General features: G+C 38.3%; 1 protein-coding gene across 1 annotated transcript in view; it reads right to left on the bottom strand.

The window, feature by feature from the left end:
• LMBRD1 (LMBR1 domain containing 1) overlaps nt 1-9,763 on the bottom strand; it is a 78,720-nt gene extending 68,957 nt beyond the window's left edge. Inside the window, exons 1-2 of the mRNA XM_011361181.2 lie at nt 9,443-9,763; nt 3,586-3,762 (exon numbers count right to left, since the gene is read on the bottom strand). Coding sequence (XP_011359483.1) covers nt 3,586-3,762; nt 9,443-9,517 — 252 coding nt within the window. The 5' untranslated portion in view covers nt 9,518-9,763. The remainder of the gene's footprint in view (nt 1-3,585; nt 3,763-9,442) is intronic.
• Between the last annotated feature and the right edge of the window lie 4,350 nt (nt 9,764-14,113).

Raw genomic sequence — 14,113 nt, 5'->3', positions numbered from 1 at the left:
TCCACATTTAACCCATTCCAAACTATCCCACTGACCCATTAAAATTACTCTTTATGGAAAAAAAAAAAAAAGGAAGGAAGAAAGAAAAGGCAGAAAGGAAGGAAGGAAGGAAGGAAGGAAGGAAGGAAGGAAGGAAGGAAGGAAGGAAGGAAGGAAGGAAGGAAGGAAAGAAATTACTCTTCATGCTCTTTGGTCACCACTGAACAAAATTAACAGTCACTTTTCTCCCTCTCTCACACCTCTCAACATCATTCAAAGAAGTTATCACTCTCTTCCTTAAACACATTCTTCTCTTGATTTTCATAAGACTCTTCTGTTTTTCTTCCTACCTCTCAGGTTGCAGCCTCTGCCCTTCAGTTGGCCTCTTCATATTGAAGCACTCTAATCCATGTTCCAATGCCAATCCTCTGACAACTCAGTCTTCCCAGCTAGTAGTCAGTCCATAGCTCTGAATACTACCCAAATGATGACGACTTCCATATAATTCACTTCGCTCTAACCTTAAGGTCTCCCTGAAGCTTCAACTCACTACTTGACACCTTTGCTTTAATATATGTAGCAGGCACTTTGAAGAGAACTTATCCAAAATACAGCTGTTTTTTCTACATTCCCTCACCTGCCCATGTGCTTACATATGCCCTGTTATTTCTCCAAGCTTCCTTATTTCTCTAAGATATATGAAAACCTAGGCATCAGTGCTTCAATTTTGTTTTCCCTTCACCCCCATCCCCCATATCTAATCCATCAGCAAATTCAAGCAGTTTTATCTCCAAAATTATACCAATTTTAACTTTTCTCTACTCGCACCAGTCTAATCCAATTCACCTTTCTCTTTTATCTTCATTAACTTCACACTGCAATTAGAAGAAAATCTTAACTCATTAGTATGACTTTAAAGTCATAAACAATCTGGTCCCCACCTTCCTCTAGATCTCAGCTAGTAGCAAAGCACAACTCCTACCACCACTACACTTCAGCCAAATAGGCCAAACTCATCCCTGCCAAAGGGCCTGTATATCTACAGCTCCTGCTCCTTTCTTCCTAAAGGTCCTCTCTCTGGCTCTTTACCTGACTGGCTCCTCCTCATTCTGATCTCAAGTAACCTCAGCGATCTGGCTTACCTCAGCTACGTGTCATTCCAATCCTCCTATCTAAATTACCTATAACTAATTACACTCTTACATCAATCTTTTATATTTCTTCATAGAATTTACCGCTCTTCAGTTAGCTTGTTTTGTTGTTTACTGTTTGTCTGGTTTCACAGAAGGTAAACTCCAGGAGAGTACCTGCCTTATTTGTTTTAATAGTTAATCTCTAGCACCCACAATTGTCAGGTACATATTACATGCTTAAGAAATATTAAATGAATGAATATACTTAAGGTGCAATGAAAAGTACAATGTTCTAAGATACAATTACCACCACATGAGAGTAGGATTGAAGCACAAAATAAAAAAATAAAAAAATATTTGTTCACGTGTCAATTTCTGATTTTCTCTCATTAATACATTTTGTGTATACAACTATCCAAAGTTACTGGACAGCTATACAAGACACTGTAATAGAATATCTCTAGCTAGTCTTTACAGTTTTTTTTTCTTCTATTAAGTTAATTATTTCACAAAAAAATACTAGAAACAAAGAAATTATCTAGCTAAGATTATTCATAGTGACGTGTGTTGAAAAAAAGTCAAAGGAAACGATTCAAACATTATTACAACATACCACTGCCAAAACAAGGCAGAGATAGCTAGGAAGGTAACTAAGAGAAAATAAAGTATTGTTGACCGCCTTCTGACAGAAAAGCCTGGGCATCTTCTGTCCTTCAGCCAATTCTTAGCCATCATTGACATCTAGAATTCCCAAATAATTATTCCTTATAAGCAAGTCCATAATCAGTTTAGAGGTTCTAATATTTGAGGTGGAAATGGAGAAAGTTAGAGAATATATATGTTCACTTAGGAATAAGCAATGTACATTGTAAAAATTAGGATACAAAATAATTCATCATGGAAAACGATGTCAACTTATACATTTATCTTAATAAATGTGGGTATATTAAAGCCATTGTAGCATACATATTTTTCTCTAACATGGTTAAATTTACAATTGTGGAATAAAATCTGAAGAAATAGTTCTTAAATACTTGTACTTGTCTTTCACTAAGTACCTCAAGTAAATTCATCAGTAACTTTTTGGAGAAAATACATTCTACAGTTTATTGGGAAAAAGTTCCTGAAAAGTTTTTTCAGTTCTACTTTTGAGTGTTAATATAGGCCAGCTTCAATGAAAACTCCTGTGAATTTCACTAGCCTCTCACAGACACACAAAAAAAGAAAAAGAAAGGGAAACAAAGGATGTTTTAAAATATCAAAAAGAAAAGTATCAAAGTATTAGGGGGAAAGAATGATAAATTATCTAAGCTCTGACTTAGCTAAAAACAAACAGAACTAAATAAACAACTAGGTAAATGAAAAGTAGAAAAAAAAAGCACATATAATTGCTGAATAAATAATGCCTTAATGAAAGAAAAATTTTCTTAAAAGTCGGGGTAAATACTAACATGGACTCCTTCCCTTCTAATTATTGGTGCCACATTTAGATTTAACAAATGTAAAATAAGCACATGACAATAGTTATGAATTTTCATCTTTTAAGGGACATTTAATAAAACAAGTGCCCTACATTTTTACAGGTAATATATTTGCTTCTTTAGGTGGGTGAATTCTTAAAGTGTTTCTCAAATGGATATAATGTCATCTCATAGATTTAAAAAAAAAAAAAACTGGTACCCAGAAAGTGACTACTAAATTAAGCATGGACCCAGAACAACTAGAGGAAGTTCATAATTTCATGAAAACACTTACTTTAGAAATTTCAAGATGAAAACACGCAAAAATCTGAAATTTCATGCAAATATTTAAGTACCTACATGTGTGTTACATACTAGGCATAAACAATAAATAAGACGTAACTTCTGCTTCATAGAAGCTTATGCTAATAAGAAACTTAAGAAATTTACATAATTGAGAGAACTCAGAAATCTTCTCTTCATTTAAAAATGAGAAACCTGAAGTCCAAAAATGTTAATTAATTTGGCCAAACACACACGCTAGACGGTTAAGAGTCAAGACCAGTACTTAGGTCTTATAATTCCCAGCCTAACGGTCTTTTCACTATACCATACTGACTCTAAGTATTCAATATAAAATGGAGTAAGATTCTAATCTGCCACAAACAAATGTCCTTCTAAATTATGTATTTAGTGCATTAATGCAACCCAAGTCAAATAAACTTCAAAGAAAGGCACAAAAATAAAACCTACTACAATTACTTAATAAATTTTCAGATTAACAAAAGCATTCTTCACATTTGGAGGGTTGTGAAATTAATAGTTCTTATGTCAGTTAATAGTCTGTTTCTAGTCTTTCATGTTAGTTGTCATATTCTCAGCCCCTGTGCTACATTTCCATTCTCATTTATTCCCAGAGACAATAATAAAGCACATTATCTACTGGACTGTTAAATTTAAATACTTAAGTGCCAAAAATCTGAAAGAATAAAATTGCATAGTATAATAATTACCTTAAATGTGCCATTTTGATTTTTCATGTAAGAAACCAAAAATATATCCACTGGTAGAAGTGCTGATGTGATAAGTGCAATTGCCAGAGAAAAAATTGCTGTTATGGTGGAGACAACTTCACTTTCCCGCTGACTCTGGTATTTACGAACATATATCCAGCAGAATGCCAAAATAGCCTGAAATAGAACGAAATGTTTTGTTATTGCTCTATGTATTCTCTAAAACTGATTTTAGCAGGTGTTTAAAAGTTCTCAATGGGAAACTTTATGTCAAGTAAAGGTTCTTTTAGATGTGTAAAGAAGGCCCACTACCTACTAGAAACTTGTTCAAGATTGATAATTTTTAAAGCCAACTTCATGAATGCAGTACAAGTTCACCTAGATGCAAAGACATACACACACAAAAGGAACAATTAAAAATTGTTGATAACAGTGCTCAGTTACATATACCCTCACCAAACACAATGCAACCATTAATGGTTTCATACAACATCGTAATTATAACTAGCTTTGAATACATTTTCCCTATAGAGCTCTCCTACCTAAAGGAGATGTAACTTAGATGTTCTAGCCTAAGCTTACTACTGAAGCACCACAGAACATAACTTGAAATTACTTGTGCTCCATTATGACAGTTTAAGAGTACCATTCAGCTAGAGATTAACTGCCAATTATCACTATGCAATTGACACATTATACTATAATTCAAATTTTACATGACACAAGAAATGTGAACACTGAAAATAAATACATATTCATTGCAAGAAACTTTCCAGTGAAAAAAGTACAGTCAGAGGTACTGAAGCTGACATCTCTAATCAAGTAGGTACTATTAATAGTTACCAATGTCTTTCTAGGGATTAACACAGAGTATAGGACTTCATCCGAGATTCCCCAACTCTAGCTAACATCAGAATCCTCTGGAATACTTATTAAAGCACAGATTGCTGGTCCTCACTCCCAGAGTTTCAGATTCAAGAGGTGTGGCGTGGGGCCAGGAAATTCGCATTTGTAACAACTTCCCAGGTGAGGCTGCTGCTGGTCCAGGGATTACATTTTGAGAACATCTGCACTACTCAATTGTAGAGAACTGCAGACATATACCATATCAGTGATTCTCAACCTTAGCTGTATGTCAGAGTCATCTGGGCAGTTTTTAAATACCCTTATGCCCTCCCCCAAGTCAATTCAATCAGGGAGTAAGGCTCCTCCAGGTATCAGCACCCTAAATGCCTGAAGATTCCAATCTGAGCCAAACTTGAGAACCACCATTTTAAATAAACTCTGTAAGAGTTCTGAGACAAGCTTGTTTTGTCTTTTCACTCTTTTCAACAGTCAACTGTTACTTCCTTTCTGGGTATCCTAGTTTAGGAGCCTAAACTGAACTAATAACACCACCTAACTAGTTTCACAGCTTCCAAATTATCCCTACGACAACCAAAATATAAGAATAGTTCATCTTCTTTAGAGTTAACCCCTCTCTTCACGCTCCATTTCTTGACAACCGCTGTTATCTGTCCCTATAGCTTCTGCTTTTTCTAGAATGTCATAATGTAGTACTATATAGCATGTCATCTTTTGAGTCTCGCTTCTTTAACTTAGCATAATGGATGTGAAATCCATCCAAGTTGTTGCATGTATATTCCTTCATATTACTAACATTTCATTGGTGTCAGAAAAGCAGGAAAGCATAAAATGAGAAGAAAATGCAGACTTTGGAACCTGGATGTTGGAGCAAAAAAAAAACAAAACAAAACAAAACAAAACATAGGTTCAAATTCTGTCTAATTATTTACTAATTTTTTTTTGTTCTGGGGAAATTATTTTTCATAAAATGTTATTAATACTTTAATGGTTTGTCTTTAAATATATTCACACGTTTAAAACATTCCTCAAGTTATTATGAAGTCATTGGAAGCTGAGCCATATCTTTCTACACTTAGCAAAGTGTTCAATAAATTTTTCGTTAGATTTCAAGAAGATCTGCACTTTTACGAAGTTCAAAGTAATAGGTACTACTGCACAGGAAGGAGTTTCCCAATACCAGACAGACCTGCAAGGAAAGAGCAATCCAGGCCAAATAATTAAGCCAGAGATTCCTGAACTTTTTGGTCTTGGGATTCCTTCACAGTTTTAAAACTCAGAACTCCAAAGAACTTTTTGTTTATATGGGTTAAACTTATTAGTAGTTAACATATTATAAAATAAACCAAAGTCCTCATCTGTAAAATAGGAATAAGAATACTACTTTAATAGCAGTTTTAAAGGAATAAATGAGATGAAAGAGTTTAACATAGTGCCTGGTCACAGTAACTGGTTAACAAATAGCAATAATTATTATTAAATTTCATATAAAATAACATCTTAGAGTAGTTCATAAAAGAAATATATAATTTAACAATTGTAAGGGAAGGTTTAGAGCAGTCACCAATCTCTCCCAAGAAATTCTGATGTAACTGATCTGGGCTTTAGGATTTTTAAAAACTCCCAAGGTGGTTTTAATGAGCAGTCAAGGTAGAGAACCACTGGGGCAGGGGTAGGAACAAGACAGATAAATGTTTGTTAAACTAATGAACACACATACTGCCTAAGGACTTGTTAAACTGCAGATTTGATTCAGTAGGGCTAAGGTCTTATGTTTTATATTTCTATCAAGTTCCCAGGTGGTGCCCTCACTTTTGAGTAATGAGTAAACTTGCTTCACAGAAATGGAGACTCTGTCTTGTATAGTAATGGGAAACACAATTTGAAAGGTGGAATAAGCCAAATGCTTGAGTATCTTGGGGGAACTAGGTAGAAAAGTTTAGATTTGACATTCTAAACACAAATAGATTATTGGCCTTGAAGAACAAGATATAACCATTCCTTATGTGGCAGAAGAAACTGAAATCCATTCTTCTTTTTCTAGAATGTCATAATGTAGTACTATATAGCATGTCATCTTTTGCTTAAGATCACAAAAGTCATCACCTAGTGTTCTGTTTCTTTAGATGACTGGCAGCAGTTCTGTGTTAAATTCCCAAACCACTGGCAGTCCCAAAACCCCTTCTGAAGATGTGCAATTTGAAAACTATTCTCATAATACTAAAATGTCACTTGCCTTTTTCACTGTGCTAACATTTGCACTCATGGTACATAAGCCATGTTGGGTAAAACTGCTGGCAAATTAAGCATGAGTCAAGACAATGACACCAAATTGTGCCAGTAGCTAATCGTATTCTTCATCATCGCACATATAAGAAAAAAAAAAAAAAGACAATTTGACATAAGACTGCTTGACAAAGCAATAAAAATTAAATTTATTAAACTTCAACTCTTGAGTCTCTTTAAATACTGTGGAGGAAAAATGTGAAGTGTGCATTTAAGTTCTCCTACTGCAAACCAAGGTATGATAGCTGTCTCTAGGAAAGGTACCTCAATACTTATGAATTGGAAGCCAAACTAGTCACTGTTTGCAAGGAACGTCATTTTTATTTGAAAGCACAACTGACTATGTTTATTCAGACTTGGATATTTGGCAGATTTTGTCAAAGGGAACTCCAACATTTCAAGAAAAATGACTGGCCGTATTTGCTGTCAATGATAAAATTCAAGCCTTCAAATGATAATTAAAATTCTGGAAAACTTGTGTCCAAAACTCTGAGCCCGACAGTTTCTCAATACTTATTTCTGAGATTTCTTCTGACATCAGTGGTGATATTACTGAATGTGAAATTTTGATATTAGGTAACGAAATATACCCATATTGGGAAAATCTGCATAACTCAGTAAATCAGTATTTTCTAAATGACTAAATGCATCATGTTATAAAACCATGCATGGTTAAAAGATTCATTCAAAGTACAACATGGACCAATAGATCTTAATGAAACAGAATGAAAAGTTCGTTAATAGGGTTTCAGATTCTATATTACAACTTTTAAGAAGTTTCTACTCAATGAGTTTTGGTAGAGTATTAAAGAACATCCTCCATAATTACCTAAACTCTCCTCTGCTTCCAATTACATATCACTAAAACTGGATTTTATTCATATACTTCAACCAAAATAACATCTCAAAAGACTGAATGCAGCAGACATAAGAATCCAGCTCTCCTCTAATAAACTAGGAATTAAAGTGATTTGTGGAAAATTAAACAATGGCCCTTATTACTAATTTTTCTACTCCAACATCCAGTTTCAAACTTAATTCCCTTCTCATTTTCTTTGTTCCTGCTGTAATATCACCAACTTAAATGTCTTCCCTTTCGCATCTATTCAAAGTCTACCTCAATTTTACTTTCAATATCGTTCTCTATTCTCTGAAGTTCTATTTCATTTATAAAATCATACTTTGGTTTTCATTACTTAAAATATGTTTCATCAATTTTTGTTTTCCCACCTATCTTTAGGTGCTCTCAAAGGCCACATTCTGTTTTGTTTGTACTCTCCTATGATTTACAGCACAACTGTTATACCTGAAATGTTTACTATTGGTAAATGCCAAGATATCCCCACTCGACTATAATACTGATTACATGCTTCTTTGTTTTCTCCTAAACCAACTGAACATAATGATCTGGAAAATGCAGTGAACTCTTCCAAGTACAAGCCTGGATTGGCTTTGGAGAGCACGGCCAACCTTTAGGGTTTCTATTTTTTCCACTAACAGGAGAAAAGCATGTTTTGGTTTAAAAGCAGTATGATTTTGCGGGAAAGTGAAGGTAGCAAGAGAAGTCTTTTCTTAAGCTTTCACTTCTCTTTTTGGTAGTTTTGCTGTAACATTTACTAGCAAAACATACTACATAGGTTGCAGACACCATAATGGCATGCAATGAGTAAAATTAAACAAATCTTGATTTTCAGACTAAAGTTAAAGGTTTTTTAGTTTACTTTTTGTTGTTTTTGTCGAGGAAAAGTGCAAAAATACTTTGGGACAGGAAGCAACAATAGGACCAAATGAAGACAATGAATGTGAACGGGGAAGGTTACAAAGAAACAAACTGAACTACCCTCCCCCCGCCATCCCAAAACCAAACCAAGGTTTTTAATATAGGGTAGAGAAGTAAAAACTAGGTTGTCTGGGCCATTTAGGTCCATGTTTTGCTCACTGGATAAGCAGGAATAGGATGGCTGAGAAAAAGGCACCTGAGATCAGATAAGTGGTAGCATACATATCCTGATACTGGCAGTAAAGAGGGCTACAGCTTGCCCTACGCCTATCAACAGACCAGACCTATTGGTTTCTACGCCTATCAACAGACCTATAGGTTTTTACAGCTATCAATAGATCAGAAAGAATGTAGAACCTGGAAGTCAAAATGAACAACTCACGTCATCAAAGAATCGCACAATGGGTAAAGAAGGCTGGACACTCAATAACCTCAAAGATAGGGAAAACAGGAAATAAAATAAAATAAAATAAGCAGAGAAGTCCCCTTTCAAGTCAACAACGCCTCAGCCTGAGCTTGCAAAGATCAGCCGATGCTGCCCCATCACCATTTGCTCCCCTCTTACACGGAACCAGAGGCCATTACGCCATTCTCAACCCTGAGGGACTCCTCTGTCCCCAAACTGCGCCCCAGGGCCCAAGTTAGGGATGAGAACAAGAGTTTCGAGAAAGGAAACCTGCAATATTAAATAAATGTCATCAGGAAAAAGACAACAAAAGCAGCCGGAAATCCGTGCCTCCTCCCCACCAGCCGCAACACCGCCCCCGTTCCGGGCGAGGAGGAGCTCCTCATAGTCCAAGCTAAAAGCGGGGCGGGGCGGGGCGAGGCGAGGAGGGTCTCCCGGGCCGAAGAGACGAGCTGCAGGGCCGGCCCCTTCCTCTCTCCCACCAGTCTCAACACTGGATAAACTCCAAGCGCCTCCCCTACCAGTAGTAAGAGGCCAAATATGCACCAGCCGATCACCAGCTCCGCCGAAGCCGCGCCAGGAGCCACCGCCGCCATCTTCGCTTCCGGCCTGGAAGGCCTCGAGCTAAGGGGGTGGGGAAAGGGGAGGGGGAAAGGGGAGAGAGTGCGAGGGACGCGGCGCCAGCGCACCCTAAAGGTTAAAGGGACGACGTGGTGGAGCTAGTGGTTGCCAAGGAGACGTAGCCCACGAGCGTCCTCTAGCGTTGGGCTGGGCGGGGGCGGAGCGGCAAAGACTGCTGGGGGCCGGCGCGCGCCGGGGCGCGGTGACGTCACCCCGCTGCCGACTTCCCAGGTGACGCTATGGTCCAAGCGAGGATGCTGTCTCAGCCTCGCAGCAGCTTTGAAATGCTGTTTGATTCGCCTAAGCTGATGGACTTGAAAAGCCAGGGAACTCCAGGAAGGTTGAACTGGGTTTATCTGGAGATCCGAGTGTTGTAGCCGCCAGCCCCAGAAAGACACATGGACCACCAGGAACTAGTGAGTTATAGGAAGCACACTCTATTCAGCCAGCTGGGTCTGCTAGGGGTACGCAGACCCCAAATTAAGCAGCCCCGAAATGTAGAGGTACAGGATTTTTAAGCCCTAAGTCCCATTCCTCATTCTGTCTTAACACAAAAGTCTATTTTTCTTCTACTTACTAACCGTCAACCCACAGGTAGGTTGTGGCAGCAAGAGTACAGAAGCAGAAAGCTTATTGTTAGAATGTTATGTTCCCATGAGTGATAACCTATGTTCCCATGGGCAATAGCCTATGTTTCCATGGGTGATAGCCAAGCAGTAATTGTCCAGCCAGCACACAAGCCAACTTTAGGGATTTCCACTTCCTCCGGGAAAGGAAATTTGCCTCTAGTGTCCAAGGCAGAGTGGGTAGTGTGAGTAGTAGAACTCACCAGGTTGCAGGAATGGCTGGCTGCAAAGAAAAAGTTTACCAGCTTCCCAAATGACTTTCTAATTTGCCGACCTTGGCACCCAGCCTGAAAAACTGTTTGGCTAAACACTGCATTATCACGTGATGTTATCTGTTTAGATCTATACACATCTGTTAATTTCCATGATGACCTTACACCCCAAAGGTATTTGAGTTTGTAAGCATATAATGAAATTGCAGATTCTTGTAATGTTCATAAGTGAACAAAAATAGGACTGCCATAGGTCCATGGTGAAGTGGAGGGAAATAAGTTCCTGGAATAGTTGCCTGGGTGGCTCTATGAGACTCTGGGTACAGATCTAACCACTGAACTGAACAAACATTTGTAATCAAAACACAACTTTATGAATGAACCCCACCATCTCTTTACAATTTATTATGTGGTGATACGTTATCCCCTAACCAGGACCTATTTCACGCTGGATCCTGAAGTGGGGAAAGGAGTGAAGTCTCCCTGCCAGGACAAGATGAGGGAAGAAAAAAATAAAGACAGTATTAACATGGATTGGTACCATTATAAGCTGGCTTTATTCTCTTTGGACCTGCAAGTGTTTCAACCTGATTCTTCTGTGGAATAGTCACTCCTCTGGAGATCCCTCTCCTACAGTTGCCTTATACTGAATAGAGACATCTCTATTCCAGGTAGTCATTCAGAATTCCTTCACCATACTGTGGTTCTCTTCCTGCTGAGGTCTCCTAATCCTCTTCTACAAGCCAACTTGGCTTGGAAAAGAGGTCTAACACAACCCAGGCCAGTTTTCTCCTGTTGCCCCACACAACGCAAATCCTCTCTGTAGGAAGTGATCATACATACTTTGCACCAACAACCTCGGAAGTACTGGCCAATCTCAATGTAGCTGCATTCTTTTAGTTCTACTATCAAAGCAATCAGCCCTTCTTTGATATCCCAGAGGAAGTCAGCCTGCCCTTCACAGTCTACTCTAGTTTTAGGCCTGAGTTGGGCAACAGCCCTCTGTATCTCTCAATTGCAAAGACCTTATTTCAAATTTTTCAAGTAGCTCCCTTGAGGCCTCCTTTACTAGGCTAGGTGTTAGATGGTAGCATCCCACCCCAACCTTCCCCCCAATATACACACCACTCCTTGGTGGGTAGAGGTGGGGATCCACAGACCAGCAATAATTCTCCTGAAAGAAATTTCTTTAATTTCTTTTCTCCTACTCCAATCCATTTATTGATATTTTATTTGGCTGAAGGGTCCAAGAGTTATAGAACAAATTCCTCTTACATCTATTTTAAATTCTGCATATAAAGGGGCATTCGTGGTTATGGGGGAAACAAAGCATTAAAGACCATAATATTCCCTACCACTTTAAATTTTATTATGAAATTGGATCTTTTACCAAGACTGAACTTAACCTTCTTAAATAATGGGAGTTTGAATCAGGAAAATTGGGAGAGAGGGAAAAGAGAATGTTAGACACCTGGGCAAATGGAGATGTGCATATCAATCATTCCTCCATTCTTCTACCTGATCAGGATGTACTGTTATTCATTCAACATATAACAGACCAGCAAAGATTCAATACATTCTCTTTAATGATGTCCTTAAATCTAAGAAGCCTCTGATTACAAAGTTCTTTAAAAATAATAATCTTTATTGATTGCTTATGATTACAAAAGGAATACATGATTTATAAAATTTCTAAACATGAGTAATTTAGAAACTGAGAAGGTCCTAATAAGTTGACAATCCTCCTCACCCCAAGATACTTTAAGAGCCTCAAGGATTTTTGTGTTCACATTCTAATGTATTCCATGAAGATGTGGAAAACCAATAGCCCTTTCCTGCTTCCCTGGTGCTAGAGACTGAATATGTATGTTCCCTCAACCATCACCAAATTAATATATTAAATCCTAAAGCCAAAGTGATGGTATTTGGAGGTAGGGCCTTTGGGAAGTGATTGGGTCATGAAGGTGGGGCCCTCATGAATGATTAGTGCTTTTATAGAAATGACCTCAAAGATCTCCCTAGCCCTTCCCCTATGTGAAGTTACAGTAAGAAGACAGCGAGCTATGAACCAAGAAGCAGGACCAAACCAGACACCAAATCTGTCAGTGCCTTGATCTTGGCTTCCTAGCCTCCAGAACTTTTAGAAATAAACTTTTGTTGATTATAAGCCACCAGTTTATGTTATTTTTGTTATAGTGGCTCAAACAGATTAAGACACCTGGAGCTACTGTAGAATGCTCTTGCCCTACCCGCCACCCAACAGTTCATGGAGAAGTACCAGGATTTCTGTGGACTCTGTTCCATTTTAAGTTCAAAGAAATGGTCGCGTGTAGACCATCATTCCCAAGGAGTTTAATAAGAAGAGGCATTGCAGAAAACCTATCGAAACATAGACCCCTTTGACTATATTAAGAGGGCTAGGAGCCTTTGAAGGAAAGTAATGTTCGTAGGGGAGCAACTGTCCTCCCTAATAGGCTTCCCTAAAGCCAGTAGGAGGAGCATACACAAGAGAATCACCCATATAGTTGTAGGGTGTGACCTGAACTTTGGGAGAGGCTTTGCATCCGGTTTTAGGTGCTGAAGGTAGCTGACTCACATAGGTGCCTGGTGCTGAGCTGGCATAAAGATCTGTGCTGAGGAATATCTTGGTGCAAAAGGATACAGATTAGCTCCTCCCCCATCCTCTTTCCACTCCCCTAAACTAGCCCATTAAACTCATCCGGAAGACTTTGGTGGACTGCCCCTGAGCACCACCCTATCCATGTGCTTGTTCCTGTGGAGGGCTGCGGAGAGATGCAACAACCTCTACTGGAAGAAGCCTTCCTGAGAATTCTCTCGGCCTAGACCAGGAACATTTAGACAGCAGGAAGTTGGGGGAGCAGCCCTAAGTGGTAAACAGACCAGGCAGTGATGGCTTACAGAAAAGTCACCTTGACAACAGAACCAGACACAAAACAAAACTGCAATTAACATAGATGCCAAAATTCTCAACAAAGAGTTCATGAATCAAGGACAATCACTCCTCTCACCCCTAACTCCAGTGGCACTCAAGAGGTTACCCTCCATGAACTCGGAGATTGGGGCCAGGTTTGGGAAATGGGAGGTATGAGAACGATTTCTCATTTCCGGCCTAATTAGACCTAAAACTGGAGAGTAGAAGAGTGAATGAGTCAGCAACATATAAGGGTCAGGACATAGTGGAAGGGTCAGCAGTCTAAAAGAGACCTATAGAAATAACTTCAGAACTTAGTCTCAGAAAACAGTTAAACTAACCACATATCAAGCTGATTGATATGGCTTACACCCTGAAATTACATTTGGACCGTAGCAAAGTATACTTACGCATCCAAATTAACTATGTTTATTATAGCACTGGATGTTAACAAGTTTTAAAAATATAGCTGATTTTTATCCATAATTTTTTCTTATTTTTTACCTTGCTGCAATTTTAAAATATTGGACTGTCCATCAAAATAAGACACTTGAAAAGCCTGAAAATTTCTCTTTCTGTCATTTTGTCTGTGCTTCTAACCTATAATCCTCTTTTTGATTGACAAATTCTTTCTTTAGCTATTTTAATACCTTCATTCGAGTTACAGTTAAGCCTTGCTGGCCTCACATCGTAGTGACTTTGCACATGTCTGTCCTGATCCATAATGTGTTGATTTAGAATTTAGCTCTCTGTTGTGCTCCATGTACTACCTACACTTAATCTTCTGTCAAAAGGATTAAC

This window comes from Pteropus vampyrus, unplaced genomic scaffold (genome assembly GCF_000151845.1).
Source record: "Pteropus vampyrus isolate Shadow unplaced genomic scaffold, Pvam_2.0 Scaffold64, whole genome shotgun sequence".
Taxonomy (NCBI): Eukaryota; Metazoa; Chordata; class Mammalia; order Chiroptera; family Pteropodidae; genus Pteropus; species Pteropus vampyrus.
The sequence above is the reverse complement of the archived record's forward strand: the minus strand, read 5'-3'. Positions and strand labels throughout refer to the sequence as shown.